Source organism: Cololabis saira, chromosome 5, assembly GCF_033807715.1.
Source record: "Cololabis saira isolate AMF1-May2022 chromosome 5, fColSai1.1, whole genome shotgun sequence".
NCBI lineage: Eukaryota > Metazoa > Chordata > Actinopteri > Beloniformes > Belonidae > Cololabis > Cololabis saira.
Genome location: NC_084591.1, coordinates 29,505,137 through 29,522,590, shown reverse-complemented (window position 1 = coordinate 29,522,590; position 17,454 = coordinate 29,505,137). Strand labels below are relative to the sequence as shown.

Below are 17,454 nucleotides of genomic sequence, written 5' to 3'. Positions count from 1 at the left end.
TCTTTCCAACAACTGACTTGTACAACAGGAAAACGATCCCAGGCCTACCCACAGATCTAGAAGCAGAATGACGGAGAAAGACAATAAACTAATGCCAAGTTCAAGTTTATTTCATTATCACTGTTAAGAGTAAGTAACCCCATGGATCAAGAAGTGTTTTTAGTTCTTCATCTTTATTTTGGCTTTTTTGTTGAACAAATAATCACAGTAAAATACACCTTGGGTTGTTGTTAATTTAGCATCGCATTTATCTAATTTTAGACATTTACCATGTCCTAATACTTAAAACTCACCGCATACATATAATATAATATAATCATGTAAAGTAAGTTCCCCTGTGCTTTTATGAGATTTGGTCAGGGAGTTGTGACTTTCCCATCAGATGATACGTTAATCATACCAGCCTTGGAAAGAAAAGGTTCAAGATGGTATTTGTTACCAGGAATCTGTCTCTTATCAGTTAAACAAATAAACCACTTCGAACTAAATGCTGCAAGCGTCAGTTCAATAGGGGTGAGGGAACCCACTACAAATATTTAAAATGCAATCAAGCCTTTAAGTTGTTTGTTCTGATGATGTTGCACTTGCCACACAAATTATTGAAATACTAGAAACATGTATGACGAGAAATTAGCATGAAATTAGCCCCCATTTGTCATGCAGCTGCCCCCCACCTGCCCTTAATTCAAATGTACCTGTATATCAAAATGTCATATCAATAATATGCTCAACTTAAATGAGTGGCTAGGCCACTTGTTATTTGAGTGCCGTTCCCATGACTACAGTGATACAGGCTCCGCTTAGATCATCTTTGTGGCTGTTGGAGGGGAAGTCACAGGATTTCAGGGTAATAGTCTCACTTTCAGATTCAGATTTTTTTTGTTTTTATCTTTATTTTGTCAGATATTGCATGATCACAAACAGCACAAGATCTGTCGTCACTGGGGAGATTCCAGAAACCCAATGAGACCCCATCCATGAAAATTCAACCCAGAGTAAGAACTGAGGGAGGTTTTCCATAATGGAAGTGGAAACTGTGGTTGTTATATTTGAGATAGCATTAGAGCAAACCTCCAGAGCCGGGGAAGTCCCTGTAACAGGTTTTCATCAGAAAATGTCCATTTCCAATGAAAGCAAATACACTGGAATTAAACAACCTTTTACAGTTGGCTGATTTTGTGGCGTACTTCAGTTTCAGTTGGCAAGCATTCTGAGTTGTACATTTTTTGGACTGCTAAGCTTTGAAACCGTGAGCTATATTCTTGAGAAATTGATGAAACAGACATAAAATAAAAAAAGAGAGCAAAAATAAAAAAAAATCAGCCAAACTGACAACAGAGAGGAGACTGAACAAAAGACCACGTGGCCCACTGCTCACCGCAGGAACTAAGGAAGTGGGGTGGCATGCGACGGAGTAGAAACATATCTGGGATGGAAGGAGACATCACCGTCCTCTCAACCACTACATTGGCTACTGTAGACAGGAAGCGAGGGAGAGAAAGTGCATGAGAGGAAAAAAAAAAAAGCAGTCTGTGAGGTGGGGCGGGAGGGGAGGTGGGGCAAGTGTGGGAGAGGCAGAAGGGTGTGTGCTCACATGAACCACTCTTCCCCCTCCATGTGTGTGCCACTAGCCTCTGTGTCTCTCTAGCAGAGAATAGAAAAGTTGGGACAAAATCTGAAGCAGCTACAGGAGCTTCCAGGCAGCCAGAGCAACTCCTGATTTCCCTCTTTTTGGACTTCTCCCTCACCCATTTACTCTTTCTATTATTTTTTTTCTATTTTTTTTACACACACACACATACACACAGCAGCAGCTGTCACTCCTGCTACTAAACCAGGGGGAAACTGTTCCACACTTCTGCTTCCAGCTGCTCACCCCAGACCATCACCAGACGCTTTCCCCAGGATGTGGACTTTTCTCTTGGGGGTCATCTTTGGATTACTGGCCTCCTGCAGGTCGGATCAACTTCAAGGTGAGGATAGAGTGTGGATGGCTCTTTGTAAGAATTCCTTTTCTTTTCTTTCTTTTTTTTTTTAAAATGTGATTTTAGGAGCAGACGGTATCTTTCTTTTCCCTGGTGAGCATTGTTAAGCACCAGTGGGTGCTCGTGTAAAGAGAAACCGGTGAAAGAAAGAGGCTGCTCTCTGCTGAGGTTGCTGCTTGTAGAATGGATGAGTGGATGCCGGCGAGAGAGCATGTGCTGCGCCAGCCCAGACAGGCTTACGTCTGGCAGTCTGAGACGCCTGATAGACACAAAGAGCACAGGTGCTCTTTCTCACTCCGTTTTTCGTGCACGTTCTGGCAAATGAGCCTCATCTACTGAGGTTTTGATTGATATGCGTGCTTTTCTGGCTCAATTTGGAAGCAGAAATGAAGCGTTTTGTTCTCTTTTTGTTCTGTTCTGCCATGCTTAATGCTGTATTCTTTGACACAAAGGATGTTCCTCAGTCGCTCTGGCTCCCCCCCATTCATGTCTCTCTCCTACTCTTTGTCTCTTTTTTTTTTTCCTGATATTATTTTTAATTGAGCTTTTGATTGGATTTGTTGCTTGGAGCAGTGAGTCTCTGGAGGTGAACGGTTCTGAATCAGACAGGTCTGAGGTCTGTCTGGCTTGCCCCCTGAGAAGCCGGTGGTCAGATTGTTGATAAAGATTCCCTCTGGCACTGCGCCAAAGACAAATCAGCATCATGCTGTAAAATTAAAAGGCAAAAAAAGAGAGAATCTGGACAGCTCAGGTGCAGACTCTGTGGGAGAGAGGAGGGGGAGGATGTGGAGCCACTTTCACCCTGAATGTTTGAGTCTGTGTTTACCCCTTATAAGCTCCTTCTCCAGTGATCAGTGTGAGTGTTTACAGTAATTGGTGTCTAGCGACTGAAGTGTTCCTCAGAGGTTACTGCTCATCCAGGTTCAGACGTAGGTGTGGTTTACCTGAAGCACATCATTAAGAGCACAACTTGTGATCAGGTCAGACGTCCATGTAAACCAAAAGGAGATTCATAGAAATACATGGGCAATCTTTTTGTCTGGGGGACAAGAAAAAAAGAAAAGATGAACCCACATATGCATGGTATGTTTTTTAATGGTTGTGGAGCCTAAAACCACAGACGGCATTCACATAAATTATTTTCCACCAATTAATTAAATAGATTTCTGCTATTTTTGATAAATATGTTGATGGAAAAGCTTTACAAGAGATGGATTAAAGGCCTTATGGTCTAGGTGAAATTAGTTTTATAACAAAACCCTCTCGATTTAGCCATTTGTAAATGGTTTAAGTTTATCATTAGGAGCATCATCAGATGATATGATATGTAAAGCTCTCAATTCATCCGAAACTCTCAGTAAGTATATCAGAGGCGTACATCTGTGCTATTTTAATCTTTAAAGTTTCCTGTGTGATAAAAGATTAACCATGAATTTGAGGGTATTCTCTGTCTTTTATGTACGCATATGTGGAGCAACAGAAATACACATCATGTAAATGTTGTGTTATTAGCGTCCTTGCATGCCCCCGTGTCACGTTTTAAGTTGATGGGGGGTCAAAGGCTCCCCACAGACTCCCCTTGTACAGATAAAAAGCATGAAGTAAGATATGACGTTATTGTTGACTCATATTAACGAAAATGGTCATAAAAACCTCTGTTCTAATGGTCCTGCAGGTCAAGTTTAAAAATGAGAGAGTGTCATTTCCACTACGCTGCTTGGTCTTTATTTTCAGATTGAAATGTACTGAGAGGAAAAGTGTGGTTCCTTATCACAGATCATAAGTCCAGGCAAGTTAAAAACCTGTTATTTGAACCACTAGAGATGACATTCTGCTGTGGTGAAAAACCTCGCCTGCTGTCAAAAATGAACAGTGGGCGGAGGTGTTGAAAAAAAGGTGGTGACAAAGGAAGTTTAGAGAAAAAAACTCAGTTAGCCAGTGTCCTTGTGTGCCCTTCAAGGGTTTTGTTCTTGTGTTTGCAAGTGTGTGTATGTGTGCACAAATATTTTTTCCCCAGCTCTTATGTTGCGCCGGTCCCACTGGCCCAGTACACCTTTGTTGTGACCACTGGAGGGAAAAAGATGTGTCTGCTGACTGGACAAGTTCACTCAAGTGTGCTAATGCAGGACACTGAGCCATTGTAGGAGTTATGACTAAAAGTTCTTTACCAAACCAGCTGATGAACTATGACAAACAAGATGCTACAGTTGCGGTGGGACATAAACAGTGGGCTCTCTGTTGGAGCATGACATCTTTAACCCATGGCATTTTCAGAAGGCTTAAGTGAGAACATTTTCAGTAAACTATGTCTGGGAAAGATAAGAAAGAATGGAGATGGAGGGACTTCAAAACATTAGAAAAAAAATAGAAAGCCAGAGCTGTGTTTGATATTAATGTTGACATCAAGATGCTGCTGCTTGTTGTCCCGCTCTGCATGCTGGGGCACGTCTTTACAAAGCCGCAGAGAAATTATCAGCCAATCTCGTGTTTTTGTGAGCATGTGCTTCGATGAGCTGTCTTTCTCTTTGTGCACATGTGCGCAGGGGGTAAATGATACTTTATTGCTGGCACGGAATACACAAACAGAGAGTAATGAGAAAAAAACAAAATGAAAGACTGAGGGGAAAAGAGGTGAAGTAAGAACGACTAGTCCAGCTCGCCAGTTGCTTCCAGTACAGCTGGAGGTTTTTGGCACAATGCGGCGTTAAAGCTCCTTTTCTGCTCACGGTCTCCTTGGTTTCAACTCCATATGACAATAGAGCTTTTGGGAGAATCACTGCCTTGGCATAACGGGCTTCTGAACTCAATAAAGACACTCATGATCAATCCCTCTGCATACTAATGAATACTTCTCAGATTCATGTCAGCCTTCTTTTCAGCCCATTGATGGCGAGCTGTGCTCCCTTTGATCTCCCCGGGGCAGGTTTTCTAAGGCCAAGACTCTTGTCTGTTTTATTCCCCTTGCTCTGTCAGGGACAAAGTCCCAATGTGGCAACATGTGAGGTTCTTTCAGGTGTGTGCACCCGCCTGTGTGGTGTGGATAGGAAGAGTGAAAGAGACGGAAAAAAAGAAATGAAACTGCTTTGCAATACCTTTACTGGAAATGCCTGCTGTTGCCCAACCAGCGCAAACAGAAAAGAGCTTAACTTCCTGCAGTGTGCTGGGAGGGTTTTTGATCATATCTCCTGTTTGAGAAGTCGGCTTCATAGTCAGAAAAACAAAATGAAAAATCCTAGCTAAGCAAATGATTCATTTCTGAAATATTTCAGTGCATCCACCGAACACTCTGTTTGTATTCTAATACAAGATACGAGAATTGTATTCTGAGCTGAGGATGCAGTTTGAGAAATTTTAGCAGTGTTTTTGGTTTGTTTTAAGTAAATAAATCACGTTTATCTAAAACTCCTGCCTTTCCTGCATCTGGGTCCTACTCAGCCTCTCCGCTATGGGTTTAAAAAAAAAAAAAAACTAACTTCAAAACCACACAAAAGGTCTTGTGCAGTGCTTCCTCCCCCGATGTTGCAAAGTTAACTGCAAAATGATCTCTATAGAGAAAAATGTGAAGTTTCCATGTGTTAAGCGGCAAATGTGCCCACGAACAGCTGCCAACTCATCTGCTTGCCTCATGAGCAAATTTTGCATTTATATTTACATTTCCATATTCTGAAGGATCTAAGGCAAACTTAAACAAATGGGTTCACATGCCACTGTCAGTATGAGGCAATCTGTGCAGGAGGGAGCACAATGTATTTTGCTTATCTAATGTTACTTTAAGCAGCATGGTGACCAGGTGACCCACGGATGAGCTCCAGTAACGGCATGAAATGTTTGTACGAAAGACTAAAATTACTAAACTACATTTAAGAAAGGCATATCAAAGCCAGTTAACACTATATAAAGTGAGTCAGGACATTGATTTCTCACACCCAGTGTGGTTCCTTTAGCTATGCTTCTTAATGACTCCATAAATGACCCAAAACAATTTGTTGCAAGTTTGAAATATGACTTATTATAATGGGCTATTGTTGGCTGTCAACAGCTCAAGTTTACTTTGTTAGCTTTTCACACAAACAAACAGTCAGCACATGTTCAGACACTAATTAACCTCCGTTTCAACAAACCGCTAATGTTGTCCACCAGGGAAAAAAAGAAACTAAACTTGAAGCTAGACCCCGTTAAGTCAGTTAAGTGCTTTTACGTGGGCTTTGGTTCAGTAAATCAGCCGTTCATATGATGCAGATGTTCTGAACAGACTACAGTGAGATGCTTTCATTGCTGCCAGTCTGGGTCCATTTCTGAAAATTATGATCACTAAAGAGTCTTAGTCTTAGTGAATATATTGGTAGAAGGATGCTGAGTTTTGAACTGGCAGGCAGGAGGCTCAGAGGAACCAAAGAGGAGGTTTATAGATGTAGTGAAAGAGGACATGAAGGTAGCAGGGTTATAATAGTTTTGAATTTTTCACTTTAGTTTAGTTTTATTTCGTTTTGACTTTTTCTCCTCCAATTCAGTTAGTTTTAATTCGTTTTTAGTGTGGGTTTGCTAGTTTTTATTAGTTTTTATATTTTCAAAAATGCTTAGTTTTAGTTTAGTTTTTATTAGTTTTAGTTTTAGTTTTGACGTCACGGACCTGGAGGCGTTAAGGTGCCACAGCTGCCAGTTGGAGATAAACGACCAGAGCGGAATAAATTGATCATACCAAGAGGCTTATATTGACAGGGACGAAAACGGAAGACATATCTATGATTTCAGTTCGTTTTAGTTAGTTTTCTAAACACGCAATATAGTTTCAGTTAGTTATCGTTTTTGTCTTTTAATTTTCGTTTTTATTTAGTTCAGTTAACGAAATTGTTTTTTCAATTTTAGTTTTCGTTATTTCGTTAGTTTTCGTGAACAATAATAACTCTGGAAGGTAGTTGGGGTAAGAGAAGAGGATGCAGAAGACAGGCTGAGATAGAGGCAACTGATTCGCTGTGGCGACCCCTGAAGGGAAAAGCAGAAAGGAGAATAAGATGATCACTAAAGAGTCTTGATTATAACTTGTCTTCTTTGATAAATGTCAGACACTTCATTTCCAGGGGTAGATTTTACAATCGCTCTTTACAGTATAATTCACTGTTAAACACACTTCTGTGCTGATAACCACATGAATGAAGGATACACATAATTAGGATCATATACCTCACAGCTCAAATCATATTGGAGTTTTTGAGCCAGGGATCAGGTATTTTTCAGTAAATAAATCAGTCAAGTTTAACAACAGAAAAAAGGAGGGAAATTTAGAGCAAAAGAAAAAAAATACCTGAAGCGAGGAGCATAATTTCAACAGGTCAAATATTTAAATAATCTTGAAACAAAACAATCCCAAGTGCAAAAGATGTGTTAAAGATATATAGTACCTGCTTAAATTTGAACATTTTCAAACTTTGTTATCTCTTGATTTAAAACCTTGATTGTAAACAAAAAAAGTGCAATAAAAGTGCAACAAAGAGGCATTACACCTGCTTTCCATAGCGTTTCTTAACCACACTTAAGGAACATGTATTCATGACCATGGCTTTTCTTAAATTCCATCACATACCTACATAAAAGGTTGTTCTCTCCTGAATTGCACAGTCAGACAATTTCCTTTCATATCTCTCATCAAGCTCAACATATTGCCATGGTAATATGGGTCCCTTATCAATACGATGGTATGTTGGCAATACCAATTTTCCATCACCCTTAAATAAAACATTAGCCACCTAAGAGGGGATTTATGCACAATCCACTCTGCTTTGCCAAATCTTTTCTTCTTTTTTTTAGTAAAATATACTATGGAGTGATCCTGCACAATCAGCAGATCATATGAAACTGAATTAAGGAGACTGTTATTTTATTTTTATTTATTTATTTTTTTTTGGGGGGGGGCATTGTTGGTCTTTATCAACCCAAAAGCATATCAGTCAGAGAGATGCAGATATTGAGTACGGAACATTTTTGGTCCAGACATGCATGGCACCCGAGGAAAAGCTATGATACCTGCTCATTCAGACACAAAGTGTTAGTTGGAATTTTTTTACATCATTATCTAGTCAAGGTTTTCCTTTGTTGTGCTATATCTCAGCACCGTTACGCTGCCATCTTCAGATCAATATTTCAATTATTTAAAATCTTTCATTTATGATTAAATATTTTCAAAAGTTGAGCCTCATCATCAGCTGAGCAGTTTAGGTGCTGCAGTGTTCACAGTCACTGCTCATATTCCATATTTCTGTCTGTTTCATGTGCAGTGAATTCCCGAGGCTGCACCTTTGCTGGAGTGTTCAAGGCTGAGGGAGCAGACCGTCATTCTTTGAACTTCAGCATGGCGGAAAAGGTGTGTGAACAGCTGGACAGCGTCATGGCAAGTCAAGAGCAACTGCAGGAAGCTTATGACAACAAGATGGAAACCTGCAGGTGAAGTTACAACACTGTCTTGTCATCTTAACATGTAACTGAAAACATTTCTATCTTTTTATGGTGTTTTTGGAAACCACTGCCCACCCCGCCAAGCTAAATCCCTGTCAATGATAACACATATTTTATAAATGATGAAATAAATAATAATATGCTAAAACATAACATAAGCTATAATGATTTCAACTATTTCTACTTGACTGTGCAGGATTACTTCAGTCTCTTAAAGAGAAACAGCATTTAGATTCAAGAAATGTTTCTAAAAATGGCATTGTTGCTTCCTCTCAGGAATGGCTGGTTCAGCAATAAGAGCATAGCCATCCTCAGACACAGCCATCATGAAAGGTGTGCAAGGAACGCGACTGGATTCCTTATTTTTTCAAATGTATACCTCAGTGAGACCTTTGACGTCTACTGTTATGATAGCGAAGGTGACTATCATTTTACACTTTCTCTGTTCAAATATTTGGTGATGCATAAATTGTTATATGAAAGTACAGTTGGTACCGTATAAAACTTTTGATTTGCTTCTGCATGTTGGTAACGTCCTCTTCTTTGTTCTTTATGAGCCAGCTGGCCTTGAGAAGAACTGCACGAAATTCTTCACTTTGTTGCCTCCCTCACCTTCTCCAGGTCAGTACACCCATCCCCCTCCATTGCTTGTTGCTTGTTCGCAACAACAAAGTTAAAAAGAAAAAGAAATGTGTCTTACGCAGTTGCCCTTATAATTGGAATTAAACTTTTGTACCTCCTCTCAGTACATGATCATGAATAAAAAAGAGGAACTTTCTGAAAACGAAATGATTCCAACTCATGGGAAACAGTGTTCAGGCATTTACCACGTTGCTCAAGTTTAGTGTTTATGAGGAAATCTGCATGGCAGATCCTGGTGTAGTATTGCATATTTATTTTTGATCAGCAGTAAGTTTGAAAAACAAGAGCAAACCTACTTTCTTTCACCAGTATTATGACTCATCTTGTATTTGATACTGCATTCTGTTTGGTATGATGGTCTTTATTGTACAACTATTGGCCAACAGCAGGGCAGATATATCTAATTATTTATGTAGTGTTACTCAAATGTTACTCAAATCAATTTTCTGCTATCTGAGGCTGTTATAGGGTCAGCGGTTTGAGTGGAAATCCTCAAACTGTACTTGCACTGGAAATATCCTCCTGCTCTTCCTGGGGAACACTGAGGTGTTCCCAAGATTGATTGATTGATTGATTGATTGATTGATTGATTGATTGATTGATTGATTGAATTGTTTATTTCGAACACAAGGAAAAAAAATATAATAAAAAAAGCAACAACAACAAAAACGTAATACAAACAGGGAAAAAAAAACAGTGTCCGAAAAGGAGCAGGTAGAAGTAAAACGTATTTAACCCTGCCCCTTTGTTACCTTTATTATAAATTAAACATAAATATTAATAATAAATAGCTGCTAATTTACCTATTAGGCTACATATTTTCCCATTGGTTGTGCCTTTGCACCTAACCAGCTAACAAACACAATATTTCCTTAACATAACTCCTCCTCAATCAAATAACTTCCCAGAACTTCCTTTTTGTACCATTTTTTAAATTGATTTATATTTGTACATTGCTTCAACCCATCACCCAACCCATTCCATAGATCCACTCCAACAACTGAGATACACATGCTTTTCCTTTTAGAATGAACACATTGTTTTTTGAAATTACATTTTCCTCTTAAATTATAACTCCCCTCCCTCACAAAAACATTTTCTGTAAATTGCCTGGAAGTGAATCAGTTCTCGCTTTGAATATGATTTGTAGAGTTTTTAGTTTGACAATGTCCCAGAATTTCAACACATGCGACTTTAAAAACAGACCATAGAAACCTTTAACAATGCATCAGCAGCTAAAAATGCACTCACCTGGTGGCAGAAAATCTGAATTATCTCCCAACATTTGACAGTTTTTTAAATTGATTTATATTTGTACATTGCTTCATAGCAAGATAGCAGAGAGATACAATTTCTTCACTGAGAGGCACATTTTTTTTCTTTACAAGAAAATTGACATGTGTTGGGCAAACACTTTATTCTCTTTGCCTTCCGTACAACTTTGTACAATTACGTTAACAAACACAGATCAATATTCAGATTCTTAAACGACTGGGTGAATCTATGATCCTTCAGAGCCTTGCCATCACATAGTTGCATAAACTGCATGGGGAGTTCACCTATAATGAAAGGATAGTGTTGACAGTTTTGGTCTAACACCAATACCTTTTCCTGAGCTGATGGTGTGCCAGAATCGTTTGGGGGACAGATAAACTCATGCTCCATGAACACCAACCCACCAACAGGCTCATGGCTGCACCTACAGTACACACGTCCGACTTTGAGCTCAATGTTCTCAGTTGCCATAAGAATGTTACAAAAGATTAGTCAGAGATGAAAATTATATTAAATGGAAGATCTGCCAAATAATTCTGTCAAATCTATACAAAATGGTTGAGCGCATTAAGTTTTTCTATCATCCTCACCCAGCATGTGTGCCAGCTTATGATTCGCTAACCCTTCAGATCGTCCTTCAAAAAGCATCCATGACGTACTGTATGGTCGCAAATTTGATAGAGTCTCGAGGAGGTGCCCCACCTCTCACTCAGGTAGCACAACTCCAGGTAACTGGTTATCAAGCATCTCCCTACAGGCCTTGCTCCTAGGTGAAGCCCAAGGTTTCTGCATCTTGAGAATTAAAAAAAAAAAAAACTGGACTCTGACCTAGGATCAATTCACTTTTAGAAACCTTGCCAAGAGTATAACACCCATCAGAGCATAACTAGCGGAATCATTGGGTGCTCAAACCACTACACCAGAGTCAGATGGCAGTTAAGGGTGGGATACCGGTCAGATGCATTTATTGTTACCATCAATTAACATCCTCGATGAAAGATGGCTTATTCACTTAGGAATATTGTCATGTCCAGTAATGAAAAGTAATGCAATCACTATTGTGACTTTAGTTTGTTAAGAAGATTACATAACTATATAAAAAAATAATATCAAGATGTTTAAGAAAGTAACTCCTACAAAATATATCAAATGAATCCTTTGTGTTTTCCTGACAGGTGAGGAACAACCACAGTCTGATGAAGAGCCAGGGATGGCAATAACACCTGATGATGCTATTTATGGTGGGGCAGGTGTCTCCACGGTAGCCGGGGAGAAAGATGATCTGGAGGAGATGAATACATTTGCAACTATTTTTCATGCATCGCTGACTACAGTGGACCCAGAAGCTACGAATGAGGGTCCTGAAAGGAATGGTACCGGCAGTGGAGGTTCCAATTTCACTTTTGAATCCCTCGACTCAGCTCCTGGATCTGGGATGCCACCAAATTCCATTGAGGATGAAAGAGGTTCCCTAGTGACCCCTTTCGGTGTGCTGGAGAAAACACAGCCGCCCACAGAAGGGGGAAGTACTGGCAAACCAATAGAAGACAACATCAAACGTAAGGAAACCTCACAACTGTTTTCAGGATTATATTATACTAATATAAGAGAATATATGAAAGATAATCAGTGTGAATTAACTTTACAGTCAAACTGCATCAGATTTTAGATTGCTTGTCGTTTGGTCCCAGATCCACCTACTTGTGGGAAAAGCTATGTTAATAACTGTAAATATCTGTAAATATTTGTATCTATATGGCATGAAAACCTGCTTTAACAATAACAGCACATAGTGACATCACATGCAACAAGTTTCAGAGGATCTGAATTTTTAAGAACATAGGATGCCCTCTTGTGTCAGTTGAATGTTTTTAGATTTCAGAGTAAATTCAAAAATGAACCTTTTTATAAAACCAGATGGAGCAGTAAATTCCCCATTATCTAGTCCGTTACAGTCACTGTGACAGTCAGGTCCAGAAGTATCGGGACAGTGACAGGGTTTTTACTAGTTTTGCTCTTATACACCACCACCAGAGATTTGAAATTAAACCATCAAAATTGATCAAAGTGTTAAGTTTCAGCTTTAATTTAAGAGCATACTAAAAAAACATTTGCCGTTTAGTAATTACAGTTATTCTAATACCTAATACCTGGAAGAATCCTTTCATCCTTTCAAGGAGTGTCTGACCTAGACAGGTTTCCTCCCTGGACGAACGTAACTGTGGGCCTTTCTGCCGTCAGGTTTGTCTTCAGGAACTGAAAAGCTCGTCCTATTAGGCTGAGATCAGATGGCTGACTTGGCCACTGCAAAATATTTTCTTTGCTTTCAAAATCCTTAAGTTGCATTTGCTGTTTATTTAGGTTTATTATGTAGCATATGGCTGAATGTGAATAGAAATTATACAGCTACGCACGTTAAAATTCCTTTCACTTCATCTGTCAGCAATCACATCATCAATAAAGTTTAATTCAGCTTTATGTAATGTATATAGCGCCAAAACTGTAATCTCCAGCCACTTCAACAGCACAGTTCAACTCATTCCAAAAGAGTCCAATTAATACAAATCCAATAAAAAAAAGATAAATATTGCCTCACTTTGAAGTAAAGGTGATTTGAACGTGTTTTTTCTCACCAAGGGAAGGACTATTTAACACCTGAAGATGTGTCCAGTAATAAGTAATGAGGGAATGGACCATACCTGGCCAACTTATAATTTAGTCAACTGTCCAAATAGTTTTGAGCCCCTGAAAACAAAGTATTTTTCTTAAAATATCTTTTTCGTCAGCAATGAAATGTGTTTTTTGAAAGCTGGAAGACTACACTCGCATCTTAATTGCTTTGGGGATAAACACAAAGTTGAGAGGGAGATAACGTCTGGATTGAATATATTGGTGACTGGCCTTTATTTGGGGGATTTAAATGGACATATTTCTTCTTTTTTTTTTTTAAATTATTATGCAGTTGCACCACAAGGACCTAATGGGAAGGGACAGGCCCGGGCTCGGGATGATCCAGAAGACAACGGCAGTTCCAGTGAGTCACCCTTTCACATTTACTGCTTAAAAAGGAAACAATAGCAGCTTTTAGGAAGTACAGTTAAAAAGTTAAAAGTTCAAAAAGCATTTATTTCTTACAAATCCTGTCCTTATGTCCTTATTTCTCCTTCTAGACTGGCTGGTAGTCATCGGAGTGATTGTAGCAGTTGCTGCTATTCTTTTCGTATGCGCAGTTGTCGCCAAAAGAAAAAGGTGTGGATTCATACATGAGGTCCTTTTATGGCTGATGGTGCTCCAGTTTTCACGTGTCATATTGTGCTGAAGATTGAAGAATGGGAAACGCTAAAGTGATATGTCTAAATGTGCTTTTGCAGCTGGTGTGGCAGGCAAAAGACCCTGGTCATCACATCCAAAGAGGGAAGTGGTGGCAATGGGGCAGCGGCGGCTTCCAGCTCCCACAACCAGGACACGGAGCAGGAAATGGTCACCCTCATGAACAAGGAGAATATCCAGGAAAACGGCAACACTGAGGAGTTCACCGTCATCGCATTAGAGGAGTCACCAGATAAAGACCAGCAGGCGTGAGCTTCAGGTGCAGAAGAACATGGCGAGTGGCGGAGACAGTGTTGGGACGGTAGACGAGTTGCAGGCGGAGCGCTAAACGCTGGGTTTGTACACTGTTTTTGGTGGCCAGCATGGAGAGGACACTGAATAAGCGTGATTAAGTGTGTTTCTTTCCACAATCTTATCCTGAAGCGATTGCTTCTCGGTGGAACAAGCTTTTTCGAATCAGCATGTGCAGCATTTTGTTTGTCTAATGTGTGATTGTACTTAGGACTGAAATGTGTCCATTTATGCATTTCCTTGGTGGTTTGGCTGCGTAGTTGCAGACTTTAAGGGTGGGTGAGGGTTGATTCATGAAGAAAGTACCGGTTACAGATATACATATTTCCCATCCTTTATACTTTGATGGAATCTAAAACATTGGCTTGTTTATCCTATTTGGGAAATAATAGATCAACAATGATATTTTTTTCCCTTGGGTATATTTTGAGAGCAAGGCTTGGTGTTTCAATTTCAATCCCATTTGAGTTTGTCTAGCACAATTTTTACAAGAAAGGTCATCTCAAGGCAGTTTTCACAGGTTTTTTTCTGTGTTATTTGTATTAGATTATTGTTGTTGCGTCTGAATATTTCAGCCATCGCCTGCAGACTGAGTTTTGGACTTTCCATTTTGAAGAAAACTAGGGATGTAACTCTTAAATTATGACTCTTTCTTGTTGAACTCTGTACATAAAGCATATCTTTGAAAATAAAAAAGCTTCTTTTTGATATTTAGTAGGACGGGGCTTCGGTCCCCTCAATTGAAGGAATGCATCTAGCTTTGAGTCTTATTTAATTTTGACTTTTGAACTTTCAACTTTACCTCGGTGGTAAATGTTTCTGAAAGGATTTTGCAATAGTAAAAGTGAAGTGTATATAGTATGAATCAACTTCTTGTACAGTTTTCAAAATTGTGCAATTTGTGCACCACTGAAACTGGTTAATATTTTATTGGGTTGAGATATGATAATATATTGATGTTATCCTGAGGATAAAAACAATTATAACGATAATGTATACCTATGATATGCACGACTGTATACACTGAATAGTAAAAAAGAAGAAAGATAGAAAGGAAGAACTCAAACATTGATCATTTCTGAAAGCAAGCTAATGAATGACTGAGCTGTAGATACCAGAAGCATAACTGTAAATGTAAAGTAATGTCAAAAGCTTCTTCATGGGAAAAGAGACTTCGACAACACTGTCTGTATACTCACCGAGGGGCGGGGATGTAGTGAATGAAGCTCGTGTGCTTTGCATCTTGTGTATGAGCTGCTCTTGACATTCAAACATGTACAAAAATTGCTCCTGTTTATTTTTGGGTTGTTTTTTGTTGTTGTTTTTTTTTTGTACTGACTTTATCTTAGGTTGACTTTTCATTGCTTGTGTCATATCAATATTATTCCCTTTGTGTGAGTAATTTGACAACTTTATTTTATTTCTTTTGCATGATTCAGTGTTAAGCAGAATAATATAAAACAATTGCAAACACAGTTGTTTTTCTTTTTAACTTGTTCCTACCCCCATCTGCTCTGCTTTGAGGATAGTAGCAGCTGTACTAGTGTAGACTGGTTTGAAGATACATTAACAAATAACGTTGCTAAAAAGATTTGTGAAGTCATGACTGAAATAAATGTGTATAAACATTCTGGAGCATGGTGTGGTCTCAGTAATTACTCTGAAAATGTGAAGAAAAACTGGGATGAAATAAGTGACCTGACAGGAAATGCAAGTGGTGACGTTGCTCCCACAGCGAGAGGGAGTGAGGTTTCCATGGCAGTGGGGTCCGGATAGAAGAACACGTTTACACAGGAAACAGAATGAGATAAAGACAACCATTGTGTAAGACACAGACGGTACTTTTCAGTCATTAAGATGCACGCAATGACACCATCAAACTACCTAAAGATATCAACTGCTGCTATTATTATTATCATTATCATAGCCATTTATGATTTGAAAAAAAGTATTTCTATCATTCTTTTTACCTGTCCCTAAAGCTACATTAATCTGGGGACACAGGGGTCAGTTGGGATCTTCCAGAGTACAATTTGTATGTTCCAAGGTGTTCCACTCTCCTCCTGCACGTCTAACAACATACATGGTAAAAATACTGGTGTTTCTAAATGTGTTGTAGGTTTGAATTTGCAGGGTGGTTATATGTCTTTTCGTTTGTGACATGTAGGGCAGACAAGCCACCCAGTACACACTACAAAAGCTCATAAAGCAAAGTAAAAAGTATTTAGCTAGTTTTAAGAATTTTAGTCAAGATTATTTTTCTTACACCTTTGGTATACATACGTATATTGGCTTAAATTGAGATACGTTTGACCAGCTTTATGGATTGTTAGGCTTATTCATAGAGTTACTGTGTTTGCAGTGTGCTGAGTCATCCCCAACACCAATATGGATAGGCCTCAGCACCTCACAGAGCTTTGCTGGATAGATTGATTAATGCATGGATGGAAATCTTCTGTCTTCTCAATCTTTTCAGTACCATTTCCTCTGCCTCAGAAGTTATCTATGTCAGTAATAACTGGGAGATTTTAAAATAGGCCATGGCCAGCAAACAGTGAACGCACTAATGGAGCTTTGTAAAAGTAATCCATGATATCAAAAGTCCGGAATAAAAGGGCTCCCTCTTGAGAGAGAGCACCACGGTGTGGTTAGTCTGACTCCTTCACCGTCTCATCATCACAACGGACCAAAGAAGATGCCTACCCTCCGCAAACACAAGTCTGCCAGAAAAATTTGTTCAGTGGTAGAAGCCTGAGATTTCTTTCTGTTATGAATTGACTCTACGGATAAACTTAAAAGTATTTAAATAAAATATATTATTTATCTTCAGCGTTATAGTATTATATTATATAAAAAATGAAAGTAGTTTATGGGTCTAAAATGTGAAACAGAAGATAAAGCACATTAAACAGCCATAAGCAGCTGCCCCCAACATCTATACCTCCAGCAGACACACAGATAATTAGGGAGATATTAGGCCTCTAACATAAGTATTTGGTCCAATCAGGTTTCACATATTGCTCTACAGCCTCACCTGCCCTTGTGAAAACATGGTGAGTCCTAAAACTTCAAGGCAGCGACAGCCAAAGACTTCAAAACTGTTTCTACGTGGGCGATGTCACAGGCGCTGCCTTCACTTCTATAAACACTCGATAGGTCTTTTTAAATTGTCCAGTTTATGCATCCCCTTCTCTTCTGGTCTCCATCTTCCTGGCCATGACCCACAAACACTCAGGAAAATATTTCATCAGATGTCTCAAGTCCTAAAGTCACCTGGGGGTGAGCGGGGATAAAAGCAAGAATACATTAGTCCTTTCTGGAAGAAATTAGGAATATGCATATAAGTTAAAAAAGTAATGTTTATCTGATAAAAATTATAAAATCCAACAATACATGGTGGTTCGATGGAGTTGTGTCACACATAACATTTATGTTGGATTAAAATGAGCTATAATGCCAACAATGTATCAATTTTTGATGG

The 17,454-nt window shown here is 39.1% G+C and overlaps 1 protein-coding gene across 1 annotated transcript; it reads left to right on the top strand.

The window, feature by feature from the left end:
- Nucleotides 1-1,598: 1,598 nt before the first annotated feature.
- cd44b (CD44 molecule (Indian blood group) b) lies at nt 1,599-15,603 on the top strand. Its single transcript, XM_061721498.1, has 8 exons — nt 1,599-1,973; nt 8,258-8,423; nt 8,712-8,854; nt 8,997-9,056; nt 11,528-11,911; nt 13,315-13,386; nt 13,523-13,601; nt 13,724-15,603. Exons 1-8 carry the CDS (start codon nt 1,907-1,909, stop codon nt 13,932-13,934), a joined length of 1,182 nt encoding a protein of 393 aa, XP_061577482.1. The 5' UTR covers nt 1,599-1,906; the 3' UTR covers nt 13,935-15,603.
- Nucleotides 15,604-17,454: the final 1,851 nt, after the last annotated feature.